Source organism: Eptatretus burgeri, chromosome 4 (genome assembly GCF_056783735.1).
Source record: "Eptatretus burgeri isolate ZD-2024b chromosome 4, Ebu_testis_v1, whole genome shotgun sequence".
Lineage (NCBI taxonomy): Eukaryota > Metazoa > Chordata > Myxini > Myxiniformes > Myxinidae > Eptatretus > Eptatretus burgeri.
In genome coordinates, this window is record NC_140964.1 from 1,170,246 (window position 1) to 1,188,628 (window position 18,383).

The window sequence follows — 18,383 nt, forward strand, 5'->3', positions numbered from 1 at the left end:
GCTTCCTGTAGCAGCCGGGCGGTTTTGTCAATCTTGATATTCCCCAAATGCTGGGAGTGAAACGGCGCTAGTTGCTGCCATATTTGTCCGAATGCAGAATCTCACACAGTTACTCTGCCCTGAGGGCATGAGACAGCGTGAATATTTTGTCCAAGTACTGCTAAACGGAAGGGGTTTTCAAAGTGCCAAGAAGGTGATTTCTACATTGTTCAAGTATATAATTCAATTTAAATAAAATTAACATTTTAAAGGCCATAGAAGAAAAAACAAAACTTTTTTTTTTCAGAAGTTTACTGCCGCTGATGCACCCACCGTCTTTCACACCACCTTATTTGACACGTTACACTAGATCTTCATGCCTGTTGTATGTGTCCTTTATGACATCCTTAAAAACAGTAAGCTTCCTGTTTGGAATGATTTTTCCATGTTGTTTGACTGCCAGACAGACTAAAACAATTACCTCACTCCTTGTGTGCATGTGCGCTCAAGACGAGACTCCATACAATTTGCCGAATTCATAGCCAAAGTTCTGCTAACCTGCAGGTCTGTGTTCCAATTCATGATTTACAGTGATCAAAATGTAGACTTTGATTGAAATTCAGTAGTTCCTCGACCATAGACTGATGTCTGTGAACAGACAGGCAAAGTGAACCAATTTCTTAACCCCAGTTTATGCTTCACGTGCGCAGGGTGAAAATGCAGGTAGATATTGAACCATCCTCTCATTAAAATTTTTACCCTGGTTTTTAAAGTTTAATCATTTGTCAAATTATTTTTACGGAGACATCTTAATTTGACTTCGTCAAAGAAAAAGCCAGAAAACGGCAAAAAATACTCTTACTAAGGTGAGGGAAGCATCGCAGCCTGTGGCATAAACAGGTAAAAGCAATCTGCGTATGTATTTTAGACAGATATCTGTATGCTTGTAAATTCTGTTATTTCATCTTCCATTATTTCCAGATGAAGCACAAGGCTGGCGTTGTCCAGGCTGCCAGAATGTTTCTGATAATGTACCAAGTACATACTACTGCTTCTGTGGTGAGTGCTTCTTAATTGATTTTAAATCATTTTGCAATTCAAATGTTTGAGAGATGTGCAAACACTGGAAATGTGCGTATGCAATTTTTGGATAAGTTGTTTGTGTGTTTACGTACTACGTACAATCTGTTGCTTATTTGTGTTTGTCCTATCCTTCTATTCCTCCTCTTCCTGTCTCTCGCTCTCTCTTTTGTGTCTCACTTTTGCTTTAGGGTCTCACTATCTGCCCTGCTCTTTCTCTTTCTCTCTTTCTCTTTCTCTCTTTCTCTTTCTCTTTCTCTTTCTCTCTTTCTCTCTTTCTCTCTTTCTCTCTTTCTCTCTTTCTCTCTCTCTTTCTCTCTTTCTCTCTTTCTCTCTTTCTCTCTTTCTTTCTTTCTCTCTTTCTCTCTTTCTCTCTTTCTTTCTTTCTCTCTTTCTCTCTTTCTCTCTTTCTTTCTTTCTCTCTTTCTCTTTCTCTCTTTCTCTCTTTCTCTCTTTCTCTTTCTTTCTCTCTTTCTCTTTCTTTCTCTCTTTCTCTTTCTTTCTCTCTTTCTTTCTTTCTCTCTTTCTTTCTTTCTTTCTTTCTTTCTTTCTTTCTTTCTTTCTTTCTTTCTTTCTTTCTCTCTTTCTTTCTTTCTCTTTCTTTCTCTCTTTCTTTCTCTCTTTCTTTCTTTCTCTCTTTCTTTCTTTCTTTCTTTCTCTCTTTCTTTCTTTCTTTCTCTTTCTTTCTTTCTCTCTTTCTTTCTCTTTCTTTCTTTCTTTCTCTCTTTCTTTCTTTCTCTTTCTTTCTTTCTCTTTCTTTTTCTTTCTTTCTTTCTCTCTTTCTTTCTCTTTCTTTTTCTTTCTTTCTTTCTCTCTTTCTTTCTCTTTCTTTCTTTCTCTCTTTCTTTCTCTCTTTCTTTCTTTCTTTCTTTCTCTCTTTCTCTCTTTCTCTCTTTCTCTCTTTCTCTCTTTCTCTCTTTCTTTCTCTCTTTCTCTCTTTCTTTCTTTCTTTCTCTCTTTCTCTCTTTCTTTCTCTCTTTCTTTCTCTCGTCTCCCCCCCTCTCTCTCTCTATACTCTCGAGTTTACCCCCTCTCTCTCTCTCAACTCTTTTTCTGTTCCTTCATTCTCTGGTTTCTGTGTATGCTTGTTGTCCCATTACCTCATGTTCATAATATGTTTAACTGTCTGATTTATGTATTATTGAGAATGTTTGTCAGTATGGATTTTTCTCTCTACGATGGTTTTCCAGATAAAAGATAGATTGTATTGTGTCATTTGCATTATAATAGGTCGTGTGACCTAATCTTTAAGTGTTGTATCTACTTTTCGGTCAATAAGGTAGTTGTAAAGTTTTATATAAAATAGATCTTGCTTTTCGGAAGTTTACTGTCAAAGTAAGATCTCATCATGTATATCTGCTTTATTATCAGAGCCAAAAGTTATTTGGTGGCAATAATTGACAGGAATACTTTTTACTTGACTCATTAGGTCAGGTATGCGAGTATGCACTGGAGCAGCGTGTCGCTGTGTCCACTTTCCAAAGGTACTCCAGGGGCCTCTGTCTGGCCACCCCCCATGAAGATGCCTGGCTCATCCCCATCTCCTCGAGATGCCGATCATCCTTCTGCAACCTTGAGGCACATGGTCGGCCCATTGGCCTCCTCCATTCACAAGGCTCCCTTGCTGAGATAATCTGAGCAGGATCAGCGTCAGGAAAATGAGCCACATGTCCATACAGCTGCAGCTGACGCTCATGGTCTATACAGTTATAGCCAAAATATTGGCACCCTTGTATTTTTTTTTAAACACTTCACAATTTTCTCTAAAAATAAGCCGAAATTGACCAAACTATTTAGTCTCCACAATTCTTTATTTCACTGTTAATATTACAGAACCTTTGTTTTTTTTTTATTCAGAACTTGATATATTCTTTTAAATCAGAAAATAAAAAGAAATGACATTGACAAAATTATTGACACCCTGGACTTGATGTTTGGTAGCACAGCCTTTGGACAAAATCCCTGCAGTCAAGCACTTCCTATAGCCATGAATGAGCTTCCTCCACCTCTACTGGCAGTTTGACCGACCCTTCTTGTGCAAACTGCTCCAGTTCTCCCAGATTTGAAGGGTTCCTTCTCCCAACTGCTGTTTTCAGATCTTCCCACAGGTGTTCAATGGGATTTTGATCTGGACTCATTGCTGGCCACTGCAGAACAGTCCAGCGTTTTGTCTTGAAGCATTCCTGGGTGCTTTTTGAAGTGTGTTTGGGGTCATTGTCCTGCTGCAAGACCCATGACCTTCGATGGAGACCCAACCTTTCTAACACTGGGTTGAACATTGCACTCCAAAATGCCTTGGTAATCTCCTGATTTCATGATGCCATTCACACATTCAATGTACCCAGTGCTTGAAGCAGCACAGCAACCTCAAAACATCACTGAACCTTCTCCATGTTTGATGATAGGGAAGGTGTTCTTTTCTTTGAAGGCTTCATTTTGTTTTCTGTAAACATGGTGATGACGTGCTTTTCCAAAAAGCTCTAATTTGGTCTCATCTGTCCACAGGACATTCTCCCAGAATGATTTTTGCTTGTTCAGGTGCGTTTTGGCAAACTCCAGTCGGGCTTTCTTATGTCTCTCTCTCAGCAGTGGGGTCCTCCTGGGTCTCCGCCCAGAGAACCTCCTTTCATTGAGTTGGCGACAGATGGTGCGAGTTGAAACTCTCGTACCTTGTGTCTGAAGGTCACCTTGAATCTTTTTTGGCAGTTGATCGAGGTGCATTCCCCACCATTCGAACAATCCTTCGCTGCAATCTTCGATCAAGTTTTATTTTTTTTATTTTTATTTTTTTTCAATTTTTTTTTTATTCTTGCGGTCACATCCAGGGAGGTTGGCTACAGTGCCATGAGCCTTAAACTTCCTGATATATTGTCTTCCTGATATTCCTAAATAATATTGTCTGGGCCATTTTAGGATTTCTGTGGAATAAGCTCAGATTTAGTAATTTTTTTTTCAACTTTTTTTGTTTTGTTCCACTGCAAACCAAAGAAATACTGATGTGGATACCAAAATATATTTTTATTTCAACAATTTTCGGGAAGAAATGGTGCAAAGTTTGAAAATAGTGCAACAGTGCCAATATTTTTGGCCACGACAGTACAGGTGACAAATCTCATCTGAATCTCTCAGCAACTGCTTGTTGGACATGAAGTCCGACCAGTGATAGCCAAGGATTCTCCGAAGAGACCTGGTACCGAAGGAGTTGCATTGCTTTTAGAAAGTCGATAATTTTTTTTTTTTTTTTTTTTTTTTTTACCTTTTGTTGCCTTATAGCCTGGAATTAAATTGAATTTAATCAGACTTTTTCCACCTTCATTGATACATTGTAACCCACAACTTCCAAGTAAAAAACAAATTCTACAAATTTCAGAAAATTAATTATAAAAACTATAAATATCTTGGTTGGATATGTGTCCGCCCCCTTATAATAGAAATTTGAAATTAGCTCAGGTGTAACCAATCACCTTCAAAATCACACACCAAGTTAATTGGCCTCCACCTGTGTTAAATTGCAGTGATTCTGAATATTTCAGAATAAAATCAGCTTTTCCTGTAGGTTTCCTCTGCTGGGTAGTACATTTTACAGCAAAGACTCAACCATGAGAACCAAGGAGCTTTCAAAAGACCTCCGGGATAAAGTTGTGGAAAGGTACAGATCAGAGGATGGGTATGAAAATATTTCAAAGGCCTTGAATATTCATTGGAGCACAGTCAAGACAGTCATGAAGAAGTGGAAGGCGTATAGTACCACCAAGACCCTGCCTAGATCAGGCCGTCCCTTCAAACTGGATGACAAAGCAAGGAGGGGACTGGTCAGAGATGCCACCAAGAGGCCAATGGCAACTTCGAAAGAGCTGCATGCCTTTATGGCAAAGACTGGTCACTGTGTGCATGTGACGACAATATCCGAAGCACTCCACAAGTCTGGCCTGTATGGTCGGGTTAGTGTGTACTAGGTGCGGTGGGACGCAAGAAGCACGCGGGCCACCATCTACTCCGCTTTATTGCGCGACCAGAAGCACAGTCCTATCACCCCGAGCGGGCGAGGCATGATATACGAAAATCCAATCACGTGACACAGCACACTCCTCCCCCCGTAAAATGACCCGTCACATAACGAACGGATAATCACAACATGACCATCGGAAACCCATCAACACTCATAATCCTCCAAGTACCGCGGCCGCACTCTGACCCGCCTCGGACGGGCAGCGCCACCAGACAGTCCAGGCTCAGATGCCTCCTGGCTCGGTCGAGGTGACACCCTCGCCGGACTCGCACTTTCCGCAACACCGCTACCCCCGACTGCCCAGCCTGCTCGACGTCCCCGGGTAGGACGGCATCAGGCGAAGACCCCCTCGGCGCCGGCCCAGCCAGTCCCGGCGATACAACGTCAGGTGCCGGCGAGACTACCGGTGGGGGCCCCGCAACGTTCGGCTCGGGGAGGTGTGGGGGGGGTGACGCTGAACAGCGATCATGCATCTGGTCCACGTGCCGCTTCCACACATCCCCACCATCAGTCCGCACCATGCAATTCGCCGGCCCCAGCACCACAGAGACCACCGCCGGCACCCATTTGGAACCGTGGAAATAATCGCGTACCATCACCCGCTGCCCCACCTCGAAGCTGCGCAGCCGCGTCGGACGCGACATTTGCCCCACTCCCCGACCCTCCAGGTCGCAGCAAATCCAGCCTGGACCGCAAAGCCCGTCCATAGAGACGAATGGCAGGCGAATCACCCGTGACAGGATGAACTGCGTTCCTGTAATGGAGCAAAAAGACATCGACCACCGTCTGCACAGGTGCAACACCCCCCCCTGCGCAAAGCCCGCTTCAACATCTTGACAAACGACTCAGCTTGGCCATTCGTCTCAGGATGATACGGTGCGGACCTTAGATGTCGAATACCATTCTGGCGCATAAACTCATCAAATACACCCGCGATGAACTGCGGACCATTATCAGAGACCAGGATCTCCGGCAACCCTTTATTAGCAAAGATCGTCCGCAGCTTCTCTAGTGTAATGCTTGCTGAAGTATGCTGCATTACTACAACCTCCGGCCATTTAGAGAATGCATCAATCACAATCAAAAACATCTTGCCATTAACCGGTCCCGCAAAATCTACATGGACCCTCTGCCAAGCTCGGTCTGGCACAGGCCAGAGACCCGAAGCTCGACGCGGGTTATCAGCATCTGTCTGGCACGTGGCGCACCGCTTAACCAACTGCTCAATGTCTTTGTCCAACCCCGGCCACCACAACAGGCTACGAGCAAGACTCTTGGTCTTCACGATGCCCAGGTGACTGACATGCAGTTCTTCCAAACACCGCTGCCTGAACCTCGGTGGAATCACGGTCCTCATTCCCCACATTATGCACCGTTGGACCAACGACAGCTCCGCTGCGCGTGACGTGAAAGGTTGAAATGCCGGTGTCGAAGGCAGATCGCTCCAATTCCCCGTAGAAATCGCCTGGACGACACGGGCAAGCACCGGATCACAAGCAGACTCCACCGCGAGTGGAGTGCATACGGACTTATGCCCGTTTTCGACGGGGACGACTTCGAATTGTTTTCAGAGCAATTGGAATGCTATTTCCACGCGAACGATGTGGTCGACGAGAGCAAGCAGAAGTCGATCTTGCTCGTTTCGCTTTCGCCGGAGCATTATCGGCTGCTGGGTGATTTAGTGGCACCGAACAGACCCCGGGATGACGGGCTGGCGTTTCGGGACATTGTGGAGAAAATGAAAGCACACATGGCGGTTGAGCAGACTCGCGGGGATGTTCGAGCCATCACCGGCCACGCGGGGTCGCAGGAACTCCGGGACGCGCGCACGACCTTCGATGCGGGTCGGACGTCGCCGTACGGCCACGCGTGCGGCGGGGTGACCCCGCGGACATGCTTGGGATGTGGAGGTCGACACCTGCGCCGTGCATGCCCGTATAAAGGCAACGTGTGTTTGAATTGTCACAAGGTGGGTCATTTGCCGCGTGTGTGCCGTGGGGCGTCGGCCACCGTTAAAGTCGTGGACGGCGATGTGCGACGCGACTCGGGGCGGAACCAGCGGCCGTTGTTGAGCCTGTGTTCAGTTGGCCCGACGACGGCGCGCCCGATGACGGTGGAAGTCGAAGTGAACGAAACGCCGATCACGTTCCAGGTCGATACGGGAGCAGCGGTGTCGCTCATCGGCGAACAGACCGCGCGTCGACTCAACGGCTTGAAGCTTATCAGGTCAAACCTCGCGCTGTTCACGTACACCCGCGAGAAGATAACGCCAGTCGGGATGGCAGACTTGTCTGTGCGGTATCAAGGCCAGGTCGCCACGCTTCGGGTGTACGTCGTACGGGGGAGGGGGCCGTCTCTCCTCGGCCGAGATTGGATGACCCGCATCAGGCTAGACTGGGCCACAGTTCACCTTGTGCAACCCGTGCCGAGCCAGTGGGAGGATCAGTTGGAGGAGATTCTTCAAAGACATCAAGGGTTGTTTAGAGACGACCTTGGAAAACTCAAGGGCATGGAGGCGAAACTCTTCTTGAAGGAGGGGGTGGTTCCTCGGTTTTGTAAACCGCGTCCGGTGCCGTATGCCCTGCGGGACAAGGTCAAGGGTGAACTGGATAGGCTAGAGGCCTGTGGAGTGATCGAACGGGTGTCATGCTTGGATTGGGCCACCCCGGTTGTCACGGTGCTGAAACGGAATGGGGACGTCCGATTGTGCGGGGACTTCAAATCCACAGTTAACCTGGGGATCAGCGTGGAGCAATATCCATTGCCGTCAATCGATGAGATATATGCGCGATTGGCGGGGAGTCAATACTTCACGAAGCTAGACCTGCGTGATGCATATCTTCACCTGCCGATGGATCCCGGGAGTAGCGAGCTTTTAACAATCAACACGTGTCAAGGACTCCACCGTAAGCACCCAGAAACAGACACCACCGCTGTATTCGCGCGGCTGCTACCACCGGCACCCCGCGTTCGGGTCTCAGGATGAATTGAAGCGGTTTGTGATCCGTCTGTAAAGTGAAATGCCGCCCCAGCAGATATTGATGAAACCTCCGCACACCCCAGACGAGGCTGAGAGCCTCACGCTCAATCTGGGCATATCCGCGCTCTGCTGTGGACGGGGTCCGGGATGCAAAACAAACAGGCCGCTCGGAACCATCGTCCATCCTGTGGGAGAGCACTGCCCCGATGCCATATGCAGAGCTGTCACATGCCAATAGGAGCAGACGCGCAGGCTCGTAGTGCACGAGGACCGTATCCTCTGTGAGCAGCCGCTTGACGCGGTCGAACGACGCCTGGTGTGCAGGCTCCCAAACCCAGCGCTCGTCCTTCTTGAGCAACCGCGTCAACGGCGCAAGTTGTGAGCTGAGCCCGCGCACGAACCTTTGGTAATACTGGGCCATGCCAATGAACGAGCGCAGCTGGACCCTCCGCACACAGCAAGCGTGAGAGCCCGTCGCAGTTCGCATGCTTCTCGGTGCTTCGGAACTGAATATCATAATCGTAAGCACCCAATCACGTGACACAGCACACTCCTCCCCCCGTAAAATGACCCGTCACATAACGAACGGATAATCACAACATGACCATCGAAAACCCAATCACGTGACACAGCACAGGGTGGCAAGAAGGAAGCCATTAATCAAAAAACCCAACCTTGAGTCCTGTTTGTGGTCTGCAAGAACCACTCTGGAGATTCTGAAGCCATGTGGCAAAATATTTTGTGGTCTGATGGAATTTTTTTGGCACAAACCCAACACAGCACATCACCCAAAGAACACCATCCCTACTGTGATGCATGGTGGTGGCAGCATCATGTTATTGCAATGTTTCTCATCAGAAGGGACTGGGGCACTTGTCAGGATAAAAGAGAAAATGGATGGAGCAAAATACGGAGGAATCCAAGAGGAAAACCTGCTGCCCTCTGCAAGAAAGCTGTAATTGGGATGAATGTTCACCTTTCAGCATGACATTGACACGAAGCACACAGCCAAAGCTAAACTGAAGTGGCTAAGGAACAGAAAGATACGTGTTCTTGAGTGGCCCAGTCAGAGCCCAAACCTAAATCCAATCGAAAATCTGTGGCATGACTTGAAGATTGTTGTCCATCAACGCTCTCCATGGAAATTGACTGAGCTTGAACAGTTTTGTACAGAAGAATGGGCAAATATTGCCCAATCAAGGTGTGTGAAGTTCGTAGAGACCAATCCCAACAGACTCACAGCTGTAATTGCTGTCAATGGTGCTTCCACCAACTTTTAACTGGGGGGGGGGGGGGGTGGACACTCATCCATGCAAGATATTCTAGTTTTGTATTTTTGTGTTGTGGGTTACGATGTGTAGATAAAGGTAGAAAAGTCTGATTTAATGCAATTTAATTCCATTTGGCACAACCCCAACACGGGCTGTCGACTTTCTCGAAGCACTGTAAGTCTCCAGCTCAGATCCCTGGTCAGAGTCCAAGCCTCACATCCGTAGAGAAAGACTGGAAGCACAAAGGAGCTGAAAACTCAGATTTTGTCCTCCTGCACAGGTACCGACTGCACCACACTCCATGATCCAGTGAATCCTTGACTCCCCAGGCCCGACTCAAACGTCTATTGATCTCTGGCTCTCAGCCAGCGGAGACATGAATATCACTGCCAAAGTAAGTGGATCTCTCTGTGACCTCAACATCCTCACCACAAACAGGTACAGACAAGATAGCAGCATCCAAGATGTTATTGAAAGCCTGGATCTTAGTTTTGACCCAGGAAACGCGTACTCGCAGTGGCTCCGACGCTTCATTCAGCACCTCAAGGGCCCCCTAAAGGATATCCAGAGTCTCCGCAAAGATGACTGCATCGTCTGCGAAATCAAGATCGGAGATCTTGACATTCCCAAACGATGCACCACAGCTTGATCTCTCTGACATCCTCCTCAGAATCCAGCTGAAATGTGTGGGAGCCAGTACACACCCCTGATGAACTCCAGTAACAACTGGAAAAAGTCAGAGATGGTATCACCACATCTCACAGCACTCTCGTTACAGAGTGTAGTTCAGACATCAGATTGATCAGTTTCGGTGGCACCCCACGAAGACCGAGAATCCTCCAGAGGGCATCCCGATTCACTGAATCAAACGCTTTACAGAGATCAACATCGGCTGCAAGCAGCCCCTGTAGGAAACTCTCGTCTGCATTCGGTGAAGACCCGAAGAGCAAGGATACGGTCAATCGTTGACCTCTTTGGTGTAAACCATAACTGCTCTGGTACTCAAGCAGATGGTGGCGAACCCTATCAAGAATTGCCCGGCACTGAGAGCCGCATCACCCCTCGGTCATTGTTGCAGTCCTGGCGATCACCCTTCCCTTTCCAGAGAGGGACAAACAAGGCCCCTCTTCCAGTCAGTTGGGGTGATGCCTGTGTTCCAAACAGAGCGCAAAACTGCATGCAATGACAGGAGTACATCGTTTCCACCAGCCTTGAGAAGTTCAGCATGGATGCCACAGATCGATGGAGCTTTGCCCCCTTTCTACTAGTTCACCGCAGCCTGTGTTTCCACAAACGAAGCTGGATCACAGTTGATTGAAGGGTCAGCAATTGGAAAAGTGACTCCCCGACATCCAACTCAACAGCTGGTGGATCAGCCTGCTACAACTACTCAAAAAGTAACCGGCCCAGCGGACCTTCACTTCAGATTCCTCTGTCAAGATCCCACCGCTCTCCGCTCCAACTGCATTGCACCAAGGGATGGACTTGGAGGAACACAATGTGCGAATTCCCATGTAAGCAGGACGAGAATCATTTGACCGCAGGTCATGCTCTACCTCATCACAGATTCCTTGCACATAGGCCTCCTTGTCCACGCTCAGTTCACGTCTGGTTTTTTGCCTCAATTTCCTGAACAGCTGGGCTCTGCCATTAAGCCTGGCCATGTGATTATGATCAATGGTATCCAGCCAGTGTCCTTTGAGAGAAAAATTCTTCTCCCCCCTCCGGTGAGTTCCAAGACATCCACCGGCAACATCAAGGATGGTAGTCTTGAAGGCGCTCCACAACTCTTCAGGACCCCCCAAAGCACCCAGACCCCCCAAGTGTCCACTCAGCCTGTTCGCAAACTCCTCAGCTGCCCTCTCATCCTTGAGCTTGCCAACATCCTGCTTAGGCTAGGATGGTACCGTTCTCCCTGATTTAAGCTGCAACTTCATAGTTGCTCCAACAAGCCTGTGGTTGGTATTGCGGAACTGAGCACTCCGGTAGACCCTGCAGTTCGGGATCATCCTCCATTGACCCTCAATAAGGACATGGTCAGTCTCCTTTGCCACATCACCAACGTTGGAATACCAAGTCCAGCGATGAGCCTGTGGGCGCTGAAACTATTAACCAGCCACTCTAACTCCTCAACTTCTTGGAGACTGTTTAGTTGCCAACAACCCGACCATGAAATAGGTTAGTCCAGGTTTACATGGTACCTTTAGCAAGTCACAGATCTAATCTGGCCTGACCTTGACTAATTACTTGACAGAAATCGCTCTTATAGAGGAACCTCGACGCAAATTGTTTTTGGCGGAACAGAAACTGAGAAATGCCCGTGAATGTCGCTTTTTCTATTTTCACCAGTGACGTCACACTGAGAACCAATTTGACCCAAATGTCGGCTTACAGAGAGAAACGTTGTATTTCAAGCTCAGATTTCGATACTGATTCCACCGTCATTCGCAACTTGAATATTCTCAGAATGCTGAAACTGATCAGTGGGATTTTGAAGAAACTATTGGAGACAAAATTAGTGATGGAAACTTTCGGGGGAATTATGGAGCCATATTGTTTCGAACCTGATGAGAGCGATTCAGATGAAGATGGCAACAATCGAGGTGTTGGTGAAAATTAAACGCCGGTCGCATAAAATAAATAAAACGCCGGTAACTGCAGATTGGTCGTGTTTGATTTTCCATTCCATCGGCGGTTTGTAAGGGATTTTGCATTAATTGATAAATCGATTTATATTACTCCAGCAGAAATATGGTCACGGCACGGGCACGGCGGCGGTGGGTCACGGCACGGGCATGACGGCGGTGGGTCACGGCACAGACTCTGTCCTGGCACACTTGGACACAATCAACAAAATTAGCGACAAATGCTTTGTCACACCATCGCAGGCTGTCCAGGTGTCATAATATTCGGGTATTGTCCCATTTCATCCTTTGAGGACACCATTTGTGTCTGTGGTCATGCTCATGCCTTGTCCCACCATCGTGTCTGCAGTCATGCCGAGTCATGTCCGTGCCGTGTCCCACTGTCGAGGTGGGTGGTGGTGATGTGAGATTGGTCACTCGCAGACCAATACAGGTGTTTGATTTTCCGCTCAAATGGCCTGTGTACATGTGCGAATAGTTGGGTAGAGATGGTGTTGCAGTTTCGAGCAACGGCTGTTTCTTCCGCGTAATCATGGGTGTGGCATCCTCTCAATTGTGGTGGACTACTACAATATCTATCCATCTCTGTTGTTTCATAACAGTGTTTTGTAAAATGTTCCAAACACAAAAGCGAACATTTTGTAGGGCCGAACCACACGCGGGTATTTCGGACACTCGTCCAATATCTGGAAAACTTCGTGCCTTTCGGCCATTGGCATAGCATGAAACCATCTCGGTTTTTATTACTACTACCATCAAGGACGCATCGACTCGGCATATTTGTGGAAAATCGAAAATTATTTGCTGTTTTAGTTAACTCATTCTGTGATGTAACCCTGAGACAGTACGAATCTGTTGATACGCCCTGGTGCGCCGAGGTGGTCTGACCTTTTGAATTCCCCTTTAAGAATGATGTCATTGAGGCGGGTGATGTCATTCCATGGCATAACTTAAGTTGGGACCATTCTCATGGTTTGAGTTGTCTCATTAATCTTGGTAGATCAATCAATGATAACCTATATTTAGGAGGCGTTTTGCTAAGCTGGAACTACATGTTTACGAAGGAAGCAAATTGTATGTACTCGCATATCAGTGAAAGATAAAATTGTGCATCATGCAGGCAAGGTTCGTGATCCAGAGTGGAATCGGAATGAGATCCCGCACAGCTGTGGAGAGGTTTGCGGGAAGAAGAGGCCTGGCATCGATTGCTCTCATTCGTGCAACATGTGAGCAAAGATTGTTACCTCTGCCACCGAAGGCGGACGGAGGTTGTTTTCACTCCTGCCTGTCCATGAGCACGGTATCTCAAAAAGCTATGGTTGGATTTGGACGAAACTTGGTGCAGGTTGAGTGTGTGACGAGGACAAATTGATTCGGTTTTGGCGAAGAACCAGATCCTGATCTGAGGATTTTAATTTTTTTTTTCCAAAATGATTCTTCAGCATTGTTTGATGTGGTCAAAAACGATAATAACATATCTCAAAACGTCATGGATGGATTATGATAAAACTTGGTAGACGAGGTGGGTTGGTGATGAGAACAAGCGAATTCGATTTGGTTCAAGTTGGGATGTTGATCTGGTCTATCAGTGGGATACAAAACGTGAATTGTTCAGCCTGGTTACCTCTGTCAACAAAGGTGGATGGAGGTTATCGCTGCTGTTGGTTCGATGAAATAGATGTGAACACGTCGTCGATGCACAACGGCTGAGAGAAGAAGATAAAGCAGTGGCTAGGTTGCCTATAAAAACAATATGGAAGTACATGAGTGAAACTCATAATTACACAAGTTTGATCAGTTGATCTTATTACTTTACAAGAGTAATCTGAATTGACCAAATCGATTTATCAAATGTACTAGGCATTAAACATTCCAGCCACTCATCAGGTATCCGCTCTACAGAGTGTCGTTCTAGTTGTGGATGTTTGTGTTCTGTGGGAGATCTTTAAATATATTTTTTCTTTTTTGACATTGATCAGTTCACGCCTTCCTTTCTATATCTCCTCAATACCCTTCAATCTTTCTTTATCATTCCTTACCTCTCATCCCATTCTCAGTTTGTGCCACCCTGGGCCATGTCCATCCTGCCCAGCGTTTGTGAAGAAGGCGTGTGCTTGTGGACGGAGCAGGTATGTATTGCATTCTTGGTTTAACTCCTCAACTCCAGTCCATCAGTTTCACAGCATTTTAATTTATATATTTTTTGGTATACAAAATATTGGTTTGTGGAAGAGCGAGGCGACAAAGGGCAGAAAGGCAATGTTGCTGACAGTGGGGGCAGTCGGATAACCAGTGGATGTAACAAGCAAGGTAATGAATGAACAGGACACGTGATGCGTTAACCTGCAAGTAAGGTTTGGTTGGGTCGGTTTAATAGGGGGTTAAAATATTGTGGATCTGGATCACACCAATGTTGGTTTTGCAATCGGTGTTATATTGTTACGAATCTGGAAGCCTTGTGCACACGGACAGACAGCCGTCCCCGTAGCTTAGTTATTTCGATAAGTGTGTGTTTCTAGTTAGGGCCCCCTACCTGTGTCTAATGGGAATTGCATGCATGCGCTGCAAAGTTATTTTGAAAGTTAGGATTTTTATAACAACAATAACTACAACGACACCTGCCTTCGCTTCCTCCCACCATCCTCCACTGGCACCATTGCACGCATGCGTGTCAGCACGTACGTGGGCGGAGTCACGAGGACCTGATGCCTCTCTCGCCCAATCTGGGAGATGTGAGCCAGGTTGCCGACAGTCGGCCAATAGGCGCAGCCCACGCAGGACCATATTTCTCTCCTTGTTTGAGGAGCGGGGGCCGCGACGGCAATCACGCCCCCCCCCGGTCCAATCAGCGGACTTGGCGTCATTTTGCGGCCAATTTGTGATGAGCGAACCACGCCCAAGAAGATGACGAAGGAAGGGAGGACAAATAATTGCGCCCGGTCTGCTCGAGCGAGTCGTCTGGTTCTCCATCTGCTCGAGCAATTAGTCTGGTTCTCTGTTTGCTCGAACGCGTGGTCTGGCTCTCGGATCGATCTCTTGTCGCTGGCGCTTCTCTGCCCTCGTCTCTGGCGCTATTCTGGTCGCATCTCGCTGGCGCTGGGCTGGTCTCATCTCGTCGCTGCTCTGGCCTTGTGTCGTCGCTCGCGCTGGTCTGGTTCGCTGGTCTGCTCCAAGCGCTGGTTGCATCTCGCTAGCACTGGGCTGGTCGCATCTCGATGGTGCTGGGCTGGTCTCATCTCGTCGCTGGAGCTGGTCTGGTTCACTCGTCTGCGTCTGGCTACCCTGGTCCGTCTTTGGCGACCGAGCTCCGGGAAGGGGAGACGGCCAGGTAGCCAGCCACGTTCTCATCCCTCAGCTCGACTCCCCTCCGAGCTGAAGGAATAATAAAGACTTCAAGGTCCATCTTTCTTTTTGGGTATTCGTGTGTGTGTCCTGTGGGCCCGTCTTTAAGTAGCAATTGTTAAGTGCTCTTTTTGCCTTGTACATATTTGCATTTCTATTAGTTATGATAACTCTGCCCTGATAGTGGGGCAGATTAAGTCGGTATCCCACAAGAATCTTTCAGTTGATAGTACAACCTCCAAATTTGGTATACATGTGCTCCAGGACCCATTCTCTCAGAAAAGTCCGTGACCCACGTTGAAAAACAAAATGGCCGCCATTTTTCAAGATGGCCGTCTCATAAAATAGGAAAAAGGGTTTTCAGTGCAAAACGTCTATAAATAGGAACATGCTATTGATCCAAATGTTAAATGAATTGTATTTTGACTGGAGAAATATATTTTGGCACTAATATTCGAAAATGGTTACCAGTTTGAAAGATGGCGGCCATTGCATGACTTAAAATCAGTACTTTTGTAGCTGTCTTACAAAATTATCACAGATATTGCTGGGCAGCATCTGTGATCGTGTATTGAGGTGATGCGGTCAAGCTCTATTACATTATGTGAATAAGAGTGATGTAAAAGCACAACCAGGGCACACTGGTGACATCACTGCTGTGAGACTCAGCATGGGGTTCAGTGTCGGCTTATAGTGTACTACTTGTAGCTGGAGTTTACTAACCTAAACTGAAGTTTGTAGTGTACTTGAGTGTCCCAAATACTATCTAATAAGCCCCTGTATATATTTCAGCTAGAAGTATAGCTAGTTGTAGTATTACACTATTAGATAGCCGCGCCTGAATTGACAGGATGTGCCAGCGCGGGAGAGCCGAGCCAAGGGTAATGGGGCTTCAGTTACCCGGAAGGTGTACAGATCGCACGGGACTTAAATGGTACTGGATGAACGATCGGGCTAGGTGTCGGGCATTTGTATGTATGAACCTAGTTGTATCCCATATCTCAATGTGCTTATGTATTTTGTACAGTTCGGTGGTAAAAGGATAAACCCTCGGCCTTAACCTGTTCAATATGTCCACTAATAATCCGTTGTTGTACTCCTAAAACTGACTGGAGGAAGTGTTGCCTCTGTCAGACTGGTACAAAAGAAGAGTTGAAGTCTCCCCCAACCCGTTATGAGTGTAGTTCTGATGGTTATTCCATGATGGCAAAAAAAACCTACCACAATTTCCAGAAATCCACCAGTTACCGATCAGGTTAGACCAATCCAGATTGGATGAAGGAGGTGGTATTGAGGATACACTGAGGCGAAATAGTGCCAAGTACCACCAAAATTGTCACAAAATGTTTGACAGCTATAAACTTGAGCGTGCAACTAAAAGAGCAGCTGAAATTCAAAATGATCCAGGAGAAGGGCACTCAAAAATGCGAAGAACAAGCATGGAAGTGCAATGGTGTTTCCTATGTGAAAAGATACAACCAAAGTCAAAGTTGTGACAAGCCATGACCATGCAGCAAAATGAGAGGCTTAATGAATGTGCTCGCAATCTTAATGATGGCAAGCTTTTGGCTGTCTTGAGCGGTGGAGATGTGGTTGCCTTGGAACTGAAATACCACTACTCTTGCTTAACAGCTCTGTATCATAGAAAGAGGGCACACATTGCAGCCAAGAACAAACAAAAAGTCCAGTCATCCCAAGAAAAGGAAGTCTTCCCTTTGGTGTTCTCTGAACTTCTTATCTATGTCATTGAGACAAGAAACAGCAGTGATGGGCCTGTTTCGTTTCGACTTGCTAACTTGGTGAGTCTTTACAGGGAAAGACTTGAACAATTTCGAACAGATATACCTGATGTGAACTCTACCAGATTGAAAGAAATGCTTTTGGCAGAGACACCTGCATTGGAAACCTACAAGGATGGACGTGATGTTTATCTGACATTCAAGAAGGATGTAGGTCCTGTCATGTCAGAAGCATCAACCTACTCTGATGCCATCATTCTCGCCAAAGCTGCCAAGATATTGCATAGGCACATGCTTGATCACAAAAAGCCTGGTGTTGGCGTAATGGTTAGGGTAGCAGCTTGGGATCCAAAAGGTCCTGAGTTCAAGCCCCGTTGGCCGCTTGAATTAATACACACCAGGAGGTTGAGTCAGCCTGTCATCCTTCCGAGGTCGGCAAAGTGAGTACCAGTATACTGGGCCAGTGTATGCCCTGGTTAGAATAGGTGTACCAGATCCCTGTGTCGTAAGAGGCGACCAAGGTTGCGTCAGGAAGGGCATCCGGCGTTAAACCTGTGCCAAATCATTATGCGGATCATAACGGATGATCCACTGTGGCGACCTCAAACGGGAGCAGCTGAAAGAAGAAGAACATTTAATTACCAGGGAACACGCCCTCGGTATGCCTTGTCCGAACCGGATCACTTTACCGGATCAGATGCAGCCGAGCGACACTGCCAAGGATGTACCGTCTCAAAGGAACGGATCGTTGGGAATAAAGCCCCGACTAAGTTTGGATTCGGACCATGCTGGATCAATGAAAGAACAGACAAAAATGAGCTGGGAACATTTCTAATAATAATTTATTTACAAGCAGGCAAGGAAAGTTATGTGGTACAGTGAATAGTTTTATCGGTGTGTGTAATGCTGGGATAGAAAGAAGCGTGAGGTGCGACAATGTGCAAGCAACTTACAAAAGCAGACACAGAGCAGACTTAACCCGAATAATAATCTTCTGCAATCTTAACTTACGAGGACAGGCGCAACACGCACACGCACACGCACACGCACACGCACACGCACACGCACACGCACACGCACACGCACACGCACACGCACACGCACACGCACACGCACACGCACACGCACACGCACACGCACACGCACACGCGCACACGCACACGCACACGCACACGCACACGCACACGCACACGCACACGCACACACGCACACACACACAACCTGATGATGAGGAGTTAATGAAGAGAAAAAGGAGAGGAGATGAGGCTTACGGTCTCTCAATACCTTGCAAGATTGCCCCTACCGTGCTACCAGTACGTTTTTGGGGGATGCTCCGCT

At 47.1% G+C, this 18,383-nt stretch overlaps 1 protein-coding gene across 3 annotated transcripts in view; it reads left to right on the forward strand.

The window, feature by feature from the left end:
• The window catches only part of NFX1 (nuclear transcription factor, X-box binding 1), a 98,845-nt gene that overhangs the window by 9,126 nt on the left and 71,336 nt on the right, over positions 1–18,383 (forward strand). For all 3 annotated transcript variants that reach the window (XM_085876639.1, XM_085876641.1, XM_085876638.1), the window contains exons 4-6: positions 961–1,038; positions 13,085–13,190; positions 14,022–14,093. In XM_085876639.1, the coding sequence (XP_085732765.1) occupies positions 961–1,038; positions 13,085–13,190; positions 14,022–14,093 (256 nt within the window). The remainder of the gene's footprint in view (positions 1–960; positions 1,039–13,084; positions 13,191–14,021; positions 14,094–18,383) is intronic.